Here is a 15,267-nt window from a genome sequence, read left to right as displayed (position 1 = left end):
AACACAGAAAAACGCCAACATAAGAAATACATTTATGCAGACTAGTCTAGAGAACACAGTAATTCTCGCAGATCTCAGTTGGTTAAAAATAATAATATACTATACTGTCTTAAAATGGCATTACCTGAGGAATGAATGGCCTTGCTCCTTTTCTGCATCACCTCCATCAGAGCCCCCACGATACCAGCCGAGGGGGCAGGGGTCGCTGGGGCAGTGTCTGGGGCATCTTCCCTCTGTTAAGTGCACAAATGTTAGGAGACTGTTTTTTCTTTTTAATAAATGTTAGTAGAATATTAGCTAAAGAGGAGGGATCTATATTTAAATGTATTGGATTGAGATGAAGGATGGGAATATAAAGTGTGAGTGAAATTGTTACTTATGGTTAACTAACATTATGATATATTTTGTTTAGTTTAGTTTTTTGAATCAGAGTTGAAGGTGTACGTACTGATTTGAGCTGTATTCCCGCTCTAATTTGGTCCAGAAGTGCATCTCTTCCCACTGCTGATACCGGCCGCTCCTTCTGATCCACCTTCTTCAGCTGCGTGCCCTCTCGGATCTGACTGAGCAGCGCAGTCTTCCCATCTCCTCCATTAGCGTCCATGCCGGGCAGAGCGGGTGGAGCGGGCGGAGGCGGGCCAGGTGGCGGGGGTGGAGGAGGAGGCGGCGGCGCTCCTCCTCCACCAGGGGGCCCAGGAGGTGGTGGTGGAGGAGGTGGGCCCAGGGGCAGAGAGGCATGGGCGGGGGGAGGAGGGGAGGCAGGGTACCGCGGCTGGGAGGAGGCGGTGGTGGTGCGCCCATGCCCGGTCGACTAGGTGGGGGTGGAGGAGGAGCGTTGAAAGGGGCTCTGGAGGGTGGTGGAGGCGGCGGAGCTCCACGACCGCCGCGCACCGGAGGAGGAGGGGGAGGGGCGGAGCCGTGGTGAGGGGGAGGAGGAGGTGGGCCGCCGCGGGATGGAGGAGGTGGAGGGGGAGCTGTGAGGGTAAAAATGAAAAAAGAAAAAGTTGATAAAATATTGTTACAATGCACTGCTCAAACTACTTTATGTCTTATTGAAATGTTTATTTCCTATTTTACCAAGGGATACTATCAAATACGCTAATGCCAGAGGTGTATCAGGCAAAAACAATTAAAATAAGCTATTTAAAATGTATTTTAGCAAAAGTATGGAACATTTCCCCATTGTAACCCTAGTGCAAATAAAGAAACAACTTACAAAAAAGTAAGTATTTAAACATGTTAGTGTGGTTTCAAATGCCAGCACTACAACTGTTGACCTGTAATAATGGACAAAATTCTGTTCAGTAAAGTAAAAAAAAAAGAAAAGAAAAAAAAGCTATACACAACAGAAAGAGGAATCTGTCGAGTAAGGTGTGCTATAATTGTTGCTGTAAAAATGTATCGAGCAATTAGTTGTCACATAAAACTAACTTGAATAAGAAACATTAGAAATTCCAAGTAAGACAGATCACACCTTGCAGCACACAAAGGATTCCTGCCATGCATCTTAATGTTTTCACCATTATAACACTTTCTCATTTCAATCTCAAAAATACTACTACACAAACCTACTAGAGAATGAAAAACTGAGACAAGAAATAGCACTGCAAATTTTCACCCAAGAGGTCACACAACACCTCCACATGCAGCCATCATCAGGGCATGCAGACAAACCTACCACCCAACCTGGGGGGACCTGAGGACAAAACCACCACTAGTTAACCATCTGTAAGTGAGTCATGGAAAAAAACACAACATAAAACAATCTACAATCTTGCGAAAAACCAAGTCAAAGGAAGAGCTCATTTAATTTTCTTGATGATCATGAGAAAACACCAGTATTAGTTTTGGATATCTGGTCTGATCTGATAGACCGAGTGTTAGGATATTGGTACAGAAAGGCCCCACTTCACAAACTTCACTATGTAACTGTTCAAATGAGTCAACCACAAACTTGTCTCCATGGAAATGATGCTGCTTTGCCTCGAATATCCCACAGTACTTCTCTATCTTGCATACATTCAATTATAAGTGGTTTTGATGGGTCACCTCTTCACTGTGACTGTGGACTGTGGCATCGCCTTCCTATCTCCAAAGAAATATTTAAGTTTAATGCCACACGGTGGAACATTCCAGGTAACACATTAACTCCATGAAGACAAGAAGATGACTAGAAACCCTCACCCAAAAAGTTACGATGTACAATTTAAAGACTATTTACTGTGCACTGTAGTATTATTTATTTTGAGTCAGTTCATCTGCTCACTTTGTTACAGGGACTGAAAAAGCTGTATTAGTGCCTCCCTAAATACAATAATACAGATTCTGCTGGATAATGTACCTAAAGTGATGTCCTTACCTTGTCGTCTCAGCTCATTCTTGACAGCCTCGACTCCGCCCTTTTTCTCAATGAAATCATAGATCACTTTGGAGGTCTCTTTGTCCTTCAGGTCAGTCTCAGAGATGCCGCACAAATCAAACAGATTTTTCAACTCTGGATCCAAATTATTCAGCTGTGTAAAAACAAAAATAAATATATCATGAAATCTGCTAATTACACAGTTGTTTATCATTACCATTACGGACTCCCAAACAGCATTGCTTTTGATTGGGTCATGTGTGGGTGGACAATAGGTCAAAACAAATGCAGCAAAACAAGGTTACATAAATGTGTGTTATTATAAAGCCACAGGGAGCAACATTCTCTATTGTCTGTAGCTTTATAATCAATTTCTGTGTGAAATGTCTTGTTTTGTTTAGAAGTACAATACAAAAGGTGCACTATGTACATCTGAGGATCTGCTTCCTGTTTCTCTCCACGAAAATTGTATTGCTTTGTCAGGAATGTTCCACAGTATGACATTAATCCAAACTAGTCACAGGTCAGATCCATGGAGAGGAGACACCATTCACTTAATTCACACTGTAAGAATACATCTTTCAAGGTATTTTCTGTGATAAAAAAAAAAACACCTGTTATGCAAGATAGATTTGTGGCGCAGCTAAGGGACCCCGACTGAAAAGTTACATAGTGCAGCTTTAAGTCTCCATCTTTTAAATAAATAAAATTTTATTACAAATGTTAACTTGTTTTATACTAAGAGATGTCAAAAGAAGTCACGTATTCTTACACTTGTCAGTAGTCATAATGTTAAGAACTGCTGCCCTCTGTGGTCTGAACTGTAATTTACATTTACAGATTTTAATCCTTATTTATAGAGATTTGCAGCTCAAAACACTATAGGGCCTATTTAGAGTTGACTTTTCCCTGCCAGGATTATACAGCCCACACACTTCAGATTAACACAGAACCTTTTGAGAGGCTCAAACTAAGATTTTTCAGGCTGGTTATGAAATACAGTGTTTTATTTATGCCCCAAATATGACTGAGTCTAAGACCCAACTATGTGCTGTATGCTGCCATCTGCTGGGGAATGAACATTTTAAGTAAGGTGTGGCTGTGCAAACAGGTTTGCCCTGAGCTAAAGTCAATACTTGTTGAGACTTCACTTATATAATTGACTGTAAAAACATGACAATGTAAATAAACACATATAAAGCATACACATTATTGAGTACAACACTGCAGTTATGGTGGTGGCTATTTAGGCCTCATTTAATCTTTTAACTATTCTTTGTAGAACATTAACACCATCTTTAAAATGCTTGTAAAACAGCTGTCAACCAGAGCTTGTTTTGAGATGAGTAATAGAGCCTATTTAAAGGAAAAATGCCCAGTACTGATGAACAATTAGTATTTGGTATATTCAATATAAGAGCTGTCTTTAAAACCTTTTTTACATAATTATATAATTATATTTCTGGAATTGGAGAAAGTCCGTTGACCTGGATCACCTCATCATTCTCCACTATAATTATTGATGATGCTTTCTGGATTATGCAAATACAGGTTAACTCCCCGGTACCCTCAATCTCTGTAAGATTATAACAGAATTGGCTGCACAGAGTGGTCTTAAAAACTCCAGAAATATTTTTGAAATGTATCAGAGAAGTTGCAATACCAATACTGTAAAATATACATTGGAGTCAATTACAAGACTTGCAGTAGTGTGACTCTAAATAAAGACTGAAATTGTACACCTGAATATACTTTTTGATGATACATTGTGTGTCTGACTCATTCATCAGAAAATATACTTACATCGAAGCCTGTGTTTGGATCCCATCCTACATGACCTATGTGCCTGTAAAAACAAACATTAGGTCAAGACACTGTACTGTGGAAATCATTTGAATAGGTTTATTTTGCTCTGTGTATCCATTTTACTTGCTAATCTTAGTGTAGTCTGTTTTATTCGGTTTTGTCTATAATATATATGTAAATATAATCACTGTCTTACTGGAAGTTGCTGGGAGTGCCGATGTCTGCCTTAGTCAGTTTCTTCTTCTTGCCGCCTTTGGGCTTCCTCTCTCTCTTGGGGAAAGGTGAGGGCACGATGCTGTTCACCTGAGAGTTGTTATGGAAACGCGGAACACTGATCTCGGGGTTTTTGATGTCGACTGTGGCCATTGGCAAAGATGGACCTGAAGAAAAGAATATAAAGTCATGATGCGAGTTTAACAGAAGAGCTTGGTTAGAATTTCAATGTACTTTTATGACGTTTACAGATTATTTGAGAAAGATCTAAGTTTTTAATATATACAGTTCCTCAATCAATCAAATGCCTGGCTGGTAATTTGTTTCCATTGGTTAGAGATTGTTAAAAAAATTTGCTCTGTTGCCATGGCGATTAACAATTTGAGGCAAAATACTGTATTGCTTGAGTCGACAATTATGTTACCGATAACAGAAAGCTGAAACCCATAAATATGGAAGTACTTTGAGATTCTGGGCTTTAACGATAACTGCACATGTTTTGACTTTACACAACAATAATGCCAGTGTATGTTTTCTACAGACATCTATCCATTAAAAGTATTATGCATAAATATTATGATTATTAATGGTACTTGATATTGTTAATAAATGTTATGTTTATGCATTGTGTTCTTATATTAACATAAAAGAACAATGGATGGAAATGCCTTTATGTAAGCGAGCCAGTTAAGAGCACAAGTAGATGTCCTGGCTGCCTCTTAGATAAGACGCCACAGACGACCCAGACACAACCACATGTGATATAACCACACTGTGATGTCAAGCTAACGTGTCAGCATTACCACAACTTCACATTGTCACAAAGGACAAAAATACTGTTTACCCACTACAGCCATTACCAAACAAAAAAGCAACTTAAGCCATATTCCACAGATACTTTACAGTCTTTTAACAGTTAAGAAAGCTAAATTAATACAATGTTGTGTATTTATAAAAACGGTTTACACTGTAGTTTTTTGTCACAGTAAATTATATTCATTAAAACAAAAATGTAAATGAATTAGTTTAATAGTGCATTGTGTATGAGTATTTATCAATTCAAATATTTATGTAATCCCTTACCCTAAACTATAATCTATGTATCTACTAACCCTAACCCTAAAAATCTAGCTTTTCAGAACAATTTTGTCAAGGTCTATAAAACAGAGATAACAGGTTTTAAGGAAAAAAGACCCCCGCAGAGACAGGATACTTGGTTGCTTGCATAAGACACTGTTTTGCCTAAATATTTAAACTTTGTGATTAGCTCATTGCGTTTTGATTCGATTGCGTTGCTGCACTCCAACCAACCATACCTTTGTTTCTCTGTTTATAAGGACTCTGGAGTATTTTCACTGGTGAAGATGACGCAGACCTGCTCTGCCTCCCTCGCACCCTGTCCCACATACACACACTGTCCTGTTTGGGGTTAGCTCTCACACGCATTAGTCCATTTCCCAACATTTTATTGGGTCTTTCGTCTAATCGGAGTGAGATGCTTCCTCTTCTTTCAGACTGACAAGTGTAAAGTTCATCCTGGGGCAAAACCAGGCAGTGTAAAGAGGACAAGCAGCTCCCAGGGTCCAAATGTCCATAATGTAAAGGTGTAGTCCCTGTCCTGTCGCAACCCAAGTCCTCTGAGGGGGCAGAGAGGAACGTGGTACAAAACATCATACTTCAACAAATTAATGATCAGTTCCAAAAGCCAGAAACTGAAAAAGTGACGAAGAAAAAAACAACTTCAAGAAAAAAATCACACATTCACATTTTTAGACGGCGTAGGTGGTCTTGTTGGAGCATATTTGTACAAGTTAGTTAAAAAAAAAATCAGTTTAAAGTTGAACCAATTTGTTTCCAATTATCCAAGAGACGCAGCATGTTTGACCGGTCACCTGCAAACACAATCGCCATTGCCATAAAGAGTTGGGGAAAGTTCAGCGATAGATATTTTCCAGTTTGAAAGTAACTTCTTGGATAGAAAATGTGCAAGATCAGTATCCATAATATTCCAAGTCTGAACAATGTATTTGTCTGCAGTCTCTTGGGAGATCCAGTTAAAGTAATCCAAATACTAACACAAAAATAAACAAATAAACCTATAGACTTTTCTTAATGCCAGTTTTTTCGCATATTTATCCAGTATCTCCCCCGGTTTTTCCTCAGTCAGTGCATTCTTGGATTATGTTCCTCAGACTGGCATGCTCTGATCAGTTCTCCTCCAGTCTCCAGCTCAACAACTGCTAATACAACCATGCTCTCCTCCCTTTCTCCACCACACAACACAGCAAACGCATCTAATCCCCGCAAATGAGTCAGGATTTAGCTGTGGATTTTTTATGTAACTATTAAGTCCCATTGGTGCGTAATCCGATGGTAATCTGAGTGGTTTCTGCAACTAGAGGAATATAAAGTGAAGAATGGAAAAAGGCAGACAGAAAAGGGAATGAAAAGAGCAGAGGTTGAGTGGGGACAAGAGTTGGTGAGGGTGGTAAAGATTAGAAAAGTACAATGAAGCCTTGTCCATACACTGCATGTTAGATCTGTGTTTGACCTACTGACTATGAAGCCCAAATTCTTAGCATTTTTCTGTTTTGTGGAGTTATGTGTAGAGTTTAGAAAAGGATCGTAAACACAGGAAAAAATAGAGCTATCTATTGTGGGAGAGATAAGCAAAAAAGTCTGAATATTTTGGGCAAAATTTCACAATTTTCTAACGAAACCTAACCAGTTCAATGATAACATGCTTATTCTCTGTATGCTTCAAGTCATAGTCAGCCTTCTGCGTGGGCCTTAACAGAGTAAATGAGATGTGCACTCAGTTAGTCCAGAGTCTGACAAGGACCAATGATGGACATCTCTCTCCTCTGTCACATTCTTAAAATATATCTGCTGTACTTAGAACTCCTATATATATATATATATGCACATCCATTTTTGCTTTCATTAGCATAAATATATATGTGAGTCATCTCTTGTGTGACTGACTTACAGTATGTGAAGCATGTGTGAAATGGAGTCTAATCAAGCATCTATTCATGTGGGTCTAGAGTAATTTCTTACCAACTGTTGATGCATTTAATCAATCCCTGTAAGAAAATTTGCACTCTACACTTAACCCATCCTTCAGTGTTGGTGGAGCAATGAGCAACATACAAGGAGCAGGTACCAATCTCCAGATGTTGAGCAAGGTTTGATCATTTTACCCAAGGAAATCCAATCACATACTGCACACATGGTCCCATGCTGCCTGGGAACTAGGGATGGGCATTAGTCGATTAATCGATAATCGATCATTAAGAATTTTATCGATTACGTTCATTTTAATCGACAAACCAAATGTAGGTTGTTGTGCGTAGTGTGACCAAACAGGGGTCCGGACATGTAGCTCTCTGCACTCAGAAGGAGCGAGACACAAACAGTCAGTCAGTCTGCAAGTGCTGAAGCGCAAATGCGTATTTAACGATGACTTGTACAAGAAATTCCACGTTTTCTGTTCTGGTCGGAACAAGTGGGAGGCCATGTGCACAGTGTACAAAAGCTCACCAGGTGAGAGTAGCGCAATGTCGATGACAAGATCCCACCTCCCACCCCCCGTATGGTGTCCTGGTTTTAACAAACGCAAATATGTTCACACTAACCTGTATTCCACAGAGAGTCATAACTTTTAATCTGACAGAAGTTGATCGCATCAGCGCACAAGAGCATTTTTATATTTTTTTTAATCTTCGCTTAGTATATGCAAATTAGCGATGTGGTTTTAAGTTTAGTTTCTGTGATTGTTAATTCTTCTGACGATTGATTAAGAAAATTTCATCGAATGACCATCCCTACTGGGAACTGAACCTGAAACCTTCTGGCTGTGAGGTGGGAGTACCAGACTACTCAGATATCATAAAATATACCTAAAATAAACCCAATCAGAGTATAATGATGAATTTAAACGCCTATAACCTAAATTTCACAAACAAATACCACAACTAAACAAGCGTGTTGATGTATGGTGTTCCACATTTACACCAAATAAAATGATTCAAATGAAAATTCAATAGCTCATTTATCCTAGTAATAGATCAAGAAACATCAAAAACAAACTTCACTGACAGACGCAAATCCCCTTAATAATACATATACGATTAATAAGCACAATATGAGGTACTTGTGTTGAGATGAGTGCGTGTGGACGGAGACAGATGGAGGAGTCAGGGCAATGTTCCAGCAGGAAGTTTGACGTGTTTAGGAAAGAAATCAGCTGCCAGCCAGCACAGATGATACTTATTCTGTTTTTCTATTCAAACTAAGCAGGACAAATGCAGCTATGACACTTTATACACAATTATATCAGTCACAACTTTCATAGAATATGCAGTAGGTTTTGTTCAAAAAATATGGGAAGAACATCACTTGTGTTTCAAATTATTATTTTGAGTTAATAAAGGAAATATTCTTTAGAAATATCAGATTTTGCTCAGCCCTTTTGCATATAGTCTGACCAACATATATCAGCCAAATAATACATCAACCCGATATTTGCACATTTTAGCATTTAGGCTATTGGTCTTAAAATTCCAGCACAGGTCGATATTTTGTTTGGGCCAACCATCTTAAGCTTAAATTAAGAATGAAGCTTTAAACGAACACTTCAATACAAAGAGGTTACTGCACAACAGGTGGCTACACAGTTCTAATCCAGTTTGTAAGAAAAGAGGTTTGTGAATTTGCAATAAATTTAACTCAAATATTTGGGGGAAATGATCAAAATCATCCCTACATATCGTCCAAAACATATTGGCACTGGTTGCTCTGGACTCTAAGCAATTAATATCGGCACTGGCCATGAAAAACCCTTATGATCTTGTCTGACCTATTATATTCCATTATGATAACTGTGCTATATTATTGTATTGTATAGTACAATTATACAGTTCTTAGAAAAACACAGTTGGATCATAGATTAAAATTTTAGGGATTCATGTTTTACAAATTTTTGATAGTATTTGATTATGCGTATAAATCACTTTTCTTATGCACGTGTTCATTTTAATATGCCCTACATATCGCCACTATTATAGTTAATCAGCTTAAATGTGTCATGTGTAGTTATTATGGAGAGCTGTACATTTATTGCTTTGTGTATTTTTACGCCAAATCCTGCAGTCCGTCAGAAATATAAACATGTGGAGATCGTGTTTACTCACACATGAATGTCATGTGTCCCATCTGGAAATATGTTGTTCATAAAGCCAAATGTGCAAAACGAGGATTGAAACGGGATATTTTAAGACTACAGATTCATAGCTTTAAAATAAAAAAACTGAGCCGTTTTTTTCTTAAGATCTGTTTTGGCTTTTAGTTTCAGAATTCACGACAGTCAATCAATGAGTGGAGTAATGACCGTGTTGATAAGGGAAGGGAGCTGGCCCAGATTTACAATATTCAACATCTTGAAATAACTACAAAAGCTTTACTTTTTTATTATTAGTTATATGAGTAGAGCATGTGACAAAGGAGTGAATGCTTGCTTAGATTATGGCAATAAAATGTGATATACAACATAAATCTTGCAAAATATTTTTTACTAGCACGAGTAAAGTTTAAGGTTACATTTCGGTTACACTCTCATAATTATATTGTGTGACAAGAAAATGAAACATACCATTTGGAGGGTCACGTCTCTTCTCTGCGAACACAGACAAATGTATCCGTTAAATTTAATTTTTTATTTTTTATTTTAGAGGAAAGCCAGAGTTTGCGCAGTTAGTTAGAAGAAAGAAGAGCTTTGGGTATTTTAGATTCAGAGCACAGAGATGAGATGCGAAGGAAGAGAGTTATTAAAAGGAACTGCCAGGCATAGTTTGAATAATTTGCCTAATCTCTTCTTAACCAAAGTTTGACGTCACAATGCTAAATTTTAAAGAAAAAACAAACAAAAAACATTGTCGTTATGATTGTATGATTATGTCGTTGAGTCGTTATGATTGAAACCATAGATGAAAACTAGAGAAACTTTTATTTACGAAGTGGTTTGTCATGCCCATGTGCCCAGGTTTCGACCCAATTTATCCATACATTTCAAAATTATGAAAAATTAGGACTGTATCTTCTAAATGTTGATTTGTTTTCAAAATTTGCCTATTGATACTTTGCAACTGCTGTCATCAACATTCCCTGGGAGTGTGATGCTAACTGTAGGCTCTGCTCTGTCTGGGACTTTGTTAGACTGTAATCTAATCTTTATTTTAACAAACTCTGACCAGAAAAAGCTGATTTAGTTGGAACTACAACAGGTGAGATGACAAACAAGTCTCTCACACATAAAATTACACATTAGCCAGTTTTTCAGTTACTCACACTCACTTTTTTCCTGCTGAAAATCAAACACCTAAACAGGACCATGAACGCTTGTATTGATACTGAAAATGTGTTGTTTAAATCAATTTTGTGTTTGTCTTGAGCTTTCAGACAGACAATCTTTTACGGTAGAGTTTGCTAATGTGCGAATTATGTCACCATTTTAACTCCTTAACATTGCACCATTAGAGATGCATACAGAACACCCCCAGCGTGATGCCACTGCAAAATATCAATAACAGAAAGCTGAAACTCATGTCAGTATGTTTTGAATTAGATGAGGTTGATTGAAAACTCCTTTCCTTCTAAAAAATAAAATATATTCTCACTCCACTTCACAAATATTGAAAAATCAATCCAACATTCTTATTTGAGAGACGTGTACAGAAAAAGACTGAAAGCTTTGCGGTTACTTGAAAAGCAGCAACAAGTCTGACAATGGACTTTGCAGTGACGAAAAGATGAAACGCTTTAATATGCTGATGACTTAAGTTTCCAATGACACAGGGTCAGACCAGAGAAGCCAAGAAGCAGAGATTAGAGCGTCCAATCAGACGAGAGGGGGCAAACATCAAAGAGGACAATCTATTAGAGAGGTCAGGAAGAGCAGTGTGGGACAGAGGCAGCAGCTTTAATCAAGGAAATAAAAGTCAATGTGCAGAGTTAATGTGTATGTGCACGGCAGTCCAATGTGCTTTTAATTTAAACTGATCAATATGTGGCACAAATATCTCTTAAAATAGTTCATGGATGACTCAGTAAAGGGCGCTGTACAAATGATTCTGTAGTTTAAACTAACACCATCTCATAATATTAGCTTTTTTAAAACAACTGGGATTAGTTTAAATTCAGACTAAAGCAGGTCTAAAACAGGACTAAAATAAAACCTGGACTTTAGAATGACTAAAATGGACACACCAGAGCAATAATTTCTATTTAGATCAACTGATTAATAATAAATTATGAAGTAATTGCAAATTTATTGAAAAAAGCTGCTTGGACTATATGAAATGCACTCAAAAACGTTTTTTTAAATAAAAATTACAACATAAATAACATAAATAAAACTGAATAAAACAGAAGACGAAGAATGCCAACAAATGTGTTTGTTGCACAACTACAAGCAATACTTTGTCTCATCTGTCACGATAATTACTATATTGACTTATCGTTCAATATATAAAAGCTGGAACAATATATTTTGGGGCTCAATATTTATCATTTGTACATTTTCTTTGTAAATGTGGGGAAATTTGGGGTATTTTCACTGTTATACAATACAATTTGAGTTCTAGAGGGTTGAATAAGTAACCTCTATGTCTAACTATTGGTTCCTTCTGCTGTTTATTTGTTGCAACTCAGGCCTTTTAATGACACTGTCTCTTTAAAACTGGTTTACCACTTCTGTCAGTGGTTTCAATATTACTATTTATCACAGTATAAAGTGCTTTAAGTGCCTTGAAGGTATCATTTATCTCTGTAACAAAGTATTGTTCTTCAAAATGTGTTATTGTCACAGGCCTAATCTTATCAAAATAAAAAATAAAGACTTATATTTAGCATACAATCAGAAGATTGTTGTTTTGCAGGTTGTAGTGGTACAAAGTTGCTGTGCTGAAATAACACAATACATTTTAATCTGGTGAAGTATTAGGAAGTGGGACGTGGTTGGGTCAATCGCTACACAAGGGATAAGCCCTCTGCCTATTGTTACATGTTGTTGAAAGATTGAACATGTACTGCCCCCTACAGACAGGTGAGGGTACTGTGTAACTTGGTTTAGTTGGTCCAGAGAATGTTGTGAATGTAATGAATGTATGTATGTTTGGTAATAATGGCATAAAAGAGGTTTTAATAAAAGCCTGAGAGCCAGAAGTTAAGAAGAAATACAGGAAGTAAAACAAAAATGATTTGAAACATTCTTTCATTTTCAATACACAATAATAACACAGTATATAGTGGACGGCTTATTACTATTATTCAAAGTGAATTGAATGTCAAACCAGTTTTGTAAAGACTGTAAAGATTTGAAATCTTATGAAATGAAGTGCTCATTGCAATTACATATTTTATCAAACTTTATGTTGGTCATTCTAAAATAGTTTCCATTTTTCTGAGCACTTCATTTCAAAAAAGATTGTGAATTTTCTATTTATTTTATTTCATTTAATTGTTACCAGTCTTCCTTTGTCTTCTCCCCACAAGGTCTGACACATTTCGACGAAACAGCTTTGCTTCCTCTTCATTGGCAAAGTTAAGACCCACTTGGCATGTCTGTAAAAGAAAAAGAAAATGTTTATCAGTTTATCTTTGAAAGAAACTTTGTGTTCATAGTTTAATTTAACTTGAGAAATGTAAAACACTTCAAAAAACACTGAGAAACACTAAAGCATATAGTGAAAGCCATGACCGTATAAACAGTAAGTAATACTAGTCGTAACAATTCAAGTTGTAAACTATTAAAATACAAAGAGTAAAAACTGACGAATGTGGACCTGTTTTTTTCAATCAAATCACCAATCTCTGCACAATCCTCTACTCTCACTGTTATGATATTGAGATATCTACAAATTGAATCAAGTTCTTTTGCCTTCACTTTTACTACTATTAGCTGCATTTGATGGTGGAACTCACAAAACCAGTTTCCCTCTTAATATTTTTATTGTTTTTAAGTTATTTTTTTGTTTTTGATTTTTTCATAATTTTTAGTGTGTGTCATATTTATTATTTATTTATTTTAAATGATCTTATATTTTAGGTGAACACCAGAAAGTGACTGTGTTTTGCTTTAAATGACTCAAGGACTGGACCCTGACAAATAATACCCACCAGGCCACATATTTGTTCTATAAATAAACAGCCTTGTTATGGGAAACTATTCAAATAATGCTTATAATGTAAAATTTTTGTGCAACCATGTCCTAGTTGTTTAAAATGTATTGAGCAGATGAATAAAAACAGTCTCAAGCTTTAGCATAATAATTGCTTGAGGAAAGAAAAGCTGTTGTGTCCTTTCTAGTGTGATCATAATGAAAAGATGTAAATAACCACTCAAAATGAGAACGTGGTCACTCGGGAGTACAGTTGGAGGTAGTGATATTTAAATCTATTGATATTTTGCAGTTGCCTCATGCTGGGGGTGTTCTACATGGAGCTCTATGGTGGAATGTTTGGGAGTTACCATGATAACAGAATGCACAGAAAAGTTTTAGATTTCCTGAAAACTCAAGTCAAAACACAAAATGGATTTAAACATCACAGTTTCAAGCACCTTGATGAATATGAGCGTTCATGGTCCTGTTTAGGTGTTTGATTTTCAACAAAAAGCAGACAGAGGCTAAAAGCGACTCATCTGTTGTAGTTCCAGCTAAGTCAATTTTTTCTGGTCAAATTGTGTTAAAATAAAGCTTAGATTAAAGTTCAACAAGCTTCAGACAGAGAAGTGCCTACAGTTAGCATTACACCCTCCACGAATGTTGAAGTATCTATAGCAGGGCCCACAAATAACTTTATAATAATAACAACATGTACTTTGTGATACAGCCATGTCTTTAGCTACACTGCTATATATTATATTTGTTTATATCTACTTAAAATAGGGAAAAAATCAATTAACTTAAATATCATTTGTTATTTTTTTTTCCCAATACCAATACATATGAAACCACTCTCTAAAAATCACTCATATTGATATTAGCATTGCTATATTGTCCATCTTAAGTTGGATTGTGTGTGAGAGACTTGTAATAAATAAAACAGTGATTTTATAGCCTGAACTCACATCTCCAGTGAATGTAACAAAGTACGGCCTGGAGGAGGAGAGGTCGAAGCCGTTGTAGAGCTCCTGTTCAAACATCACTTTTCCATCCTGTGGAAAACAACACAAAAGAATGATGTGTGATAACTATAAAACGTATATATACTTTTGGATTTGGACAAAAAGTGATAACATGATACTAAAACATTAATGAGGAATTAAGAACAAATATAGTCATTTAAAGGATTTAGGCAAATATTTATTCTGATTGCAGAGTTTACTTAAAACATAGCAATATCTACATAATACAATGTGCCTCATTGAATTTAGTTTTATTTTTGTATTATTCTATGCTTTTGGTTCATTGCAAACGTAATACAGCATATTGGTTCTACTACACACTATTCCAGTGTCTATTGTATACAATTAATAAAAAACTACTAAGCTTTGTAAGACTTGCTATAAGTTTCTCACATTCACTTATCTCACAAAATGTGCCAAAAAAAAGTGACAATCATAAACTCAGTATTATTTTATTTATGAAAAAGTGGTCTTAAGAACAATAACTTGAACATAAATAAGTGATTTTACCCTGAGGTCGAAGACTCTGATGAAGTAGGAGCGTTGGGGATTGTCTTTGACCAGACAGGCCACTCCACAGCACTTCTTGCTCCAGGTGGAGTTCCTCTCTGCAGTGAACACCTGGACCACAGCGGAGGCGAGTGACTGCACAGAGAGGAAGGGGGCTGTGTGTTAGAAGGTCAAGTATACATTTAAACTGACA

The 15,267-nt window shown here is 36.7% G+C and overlaps 1 protein-coding gene across 1 annotated transcript in view; it reads right to left on the bottom strand.

Annotated features, from left to right (window-relative positions):
- Positions 1–15,267, bottom strand: part of waslb (WASP like actin nucleation promoting factor b) — a 30,914-nt gene that overhangs the window by 1,982 nt on the left and 13,665 nt on the right. Inside the window, 10 exon segments of the mRNA XM_055154103.1 lie at positions 125–233; positions 449–768; positions 771–974; positions 2,360–2,513; positions 4,163–4,205; positions 4,362–4,545; positions 10,032–10,055; positions 12,904–13,000; positions 14,508–14,594; positions 15,075–15,209. Of these exon segments, the coding sequence (XP_055010078.1) occupies positions 125–233; positions 449–768; positions 771–974; positions 2,360–2,513; positions 4,163–4,205; positions 4,362–4,545; positions 10,032–10,055; positions 12,904–13,000; positions 14,508–14,594; positions 15,075–15,209 (1,357 nt within the window).

This window comes from Boleophthalmus pectinirostris, unplaced genomic scaffold (genome assembly GCF_026225935.1).
Source record: "Boleophthalmus pectinirostris isolate CB_2022bp ecotype Guang Dong unplaced genomic scaffold, ASM2622593v1 HiC_scaffold_18, whole genome shotgun sequence".
NCBI lineage: Eukaryota > Metazoa > Chordata > Actinopteri > Gobiiformes > Gobiidae > Boleophthalmus > Boleophthalmus pectinirostris.
The sequence above is the reverse complement of the archived record's forward strand: the minus strand, read 5'-3'. Positions and strand labels throughout refer to the sequence as shown.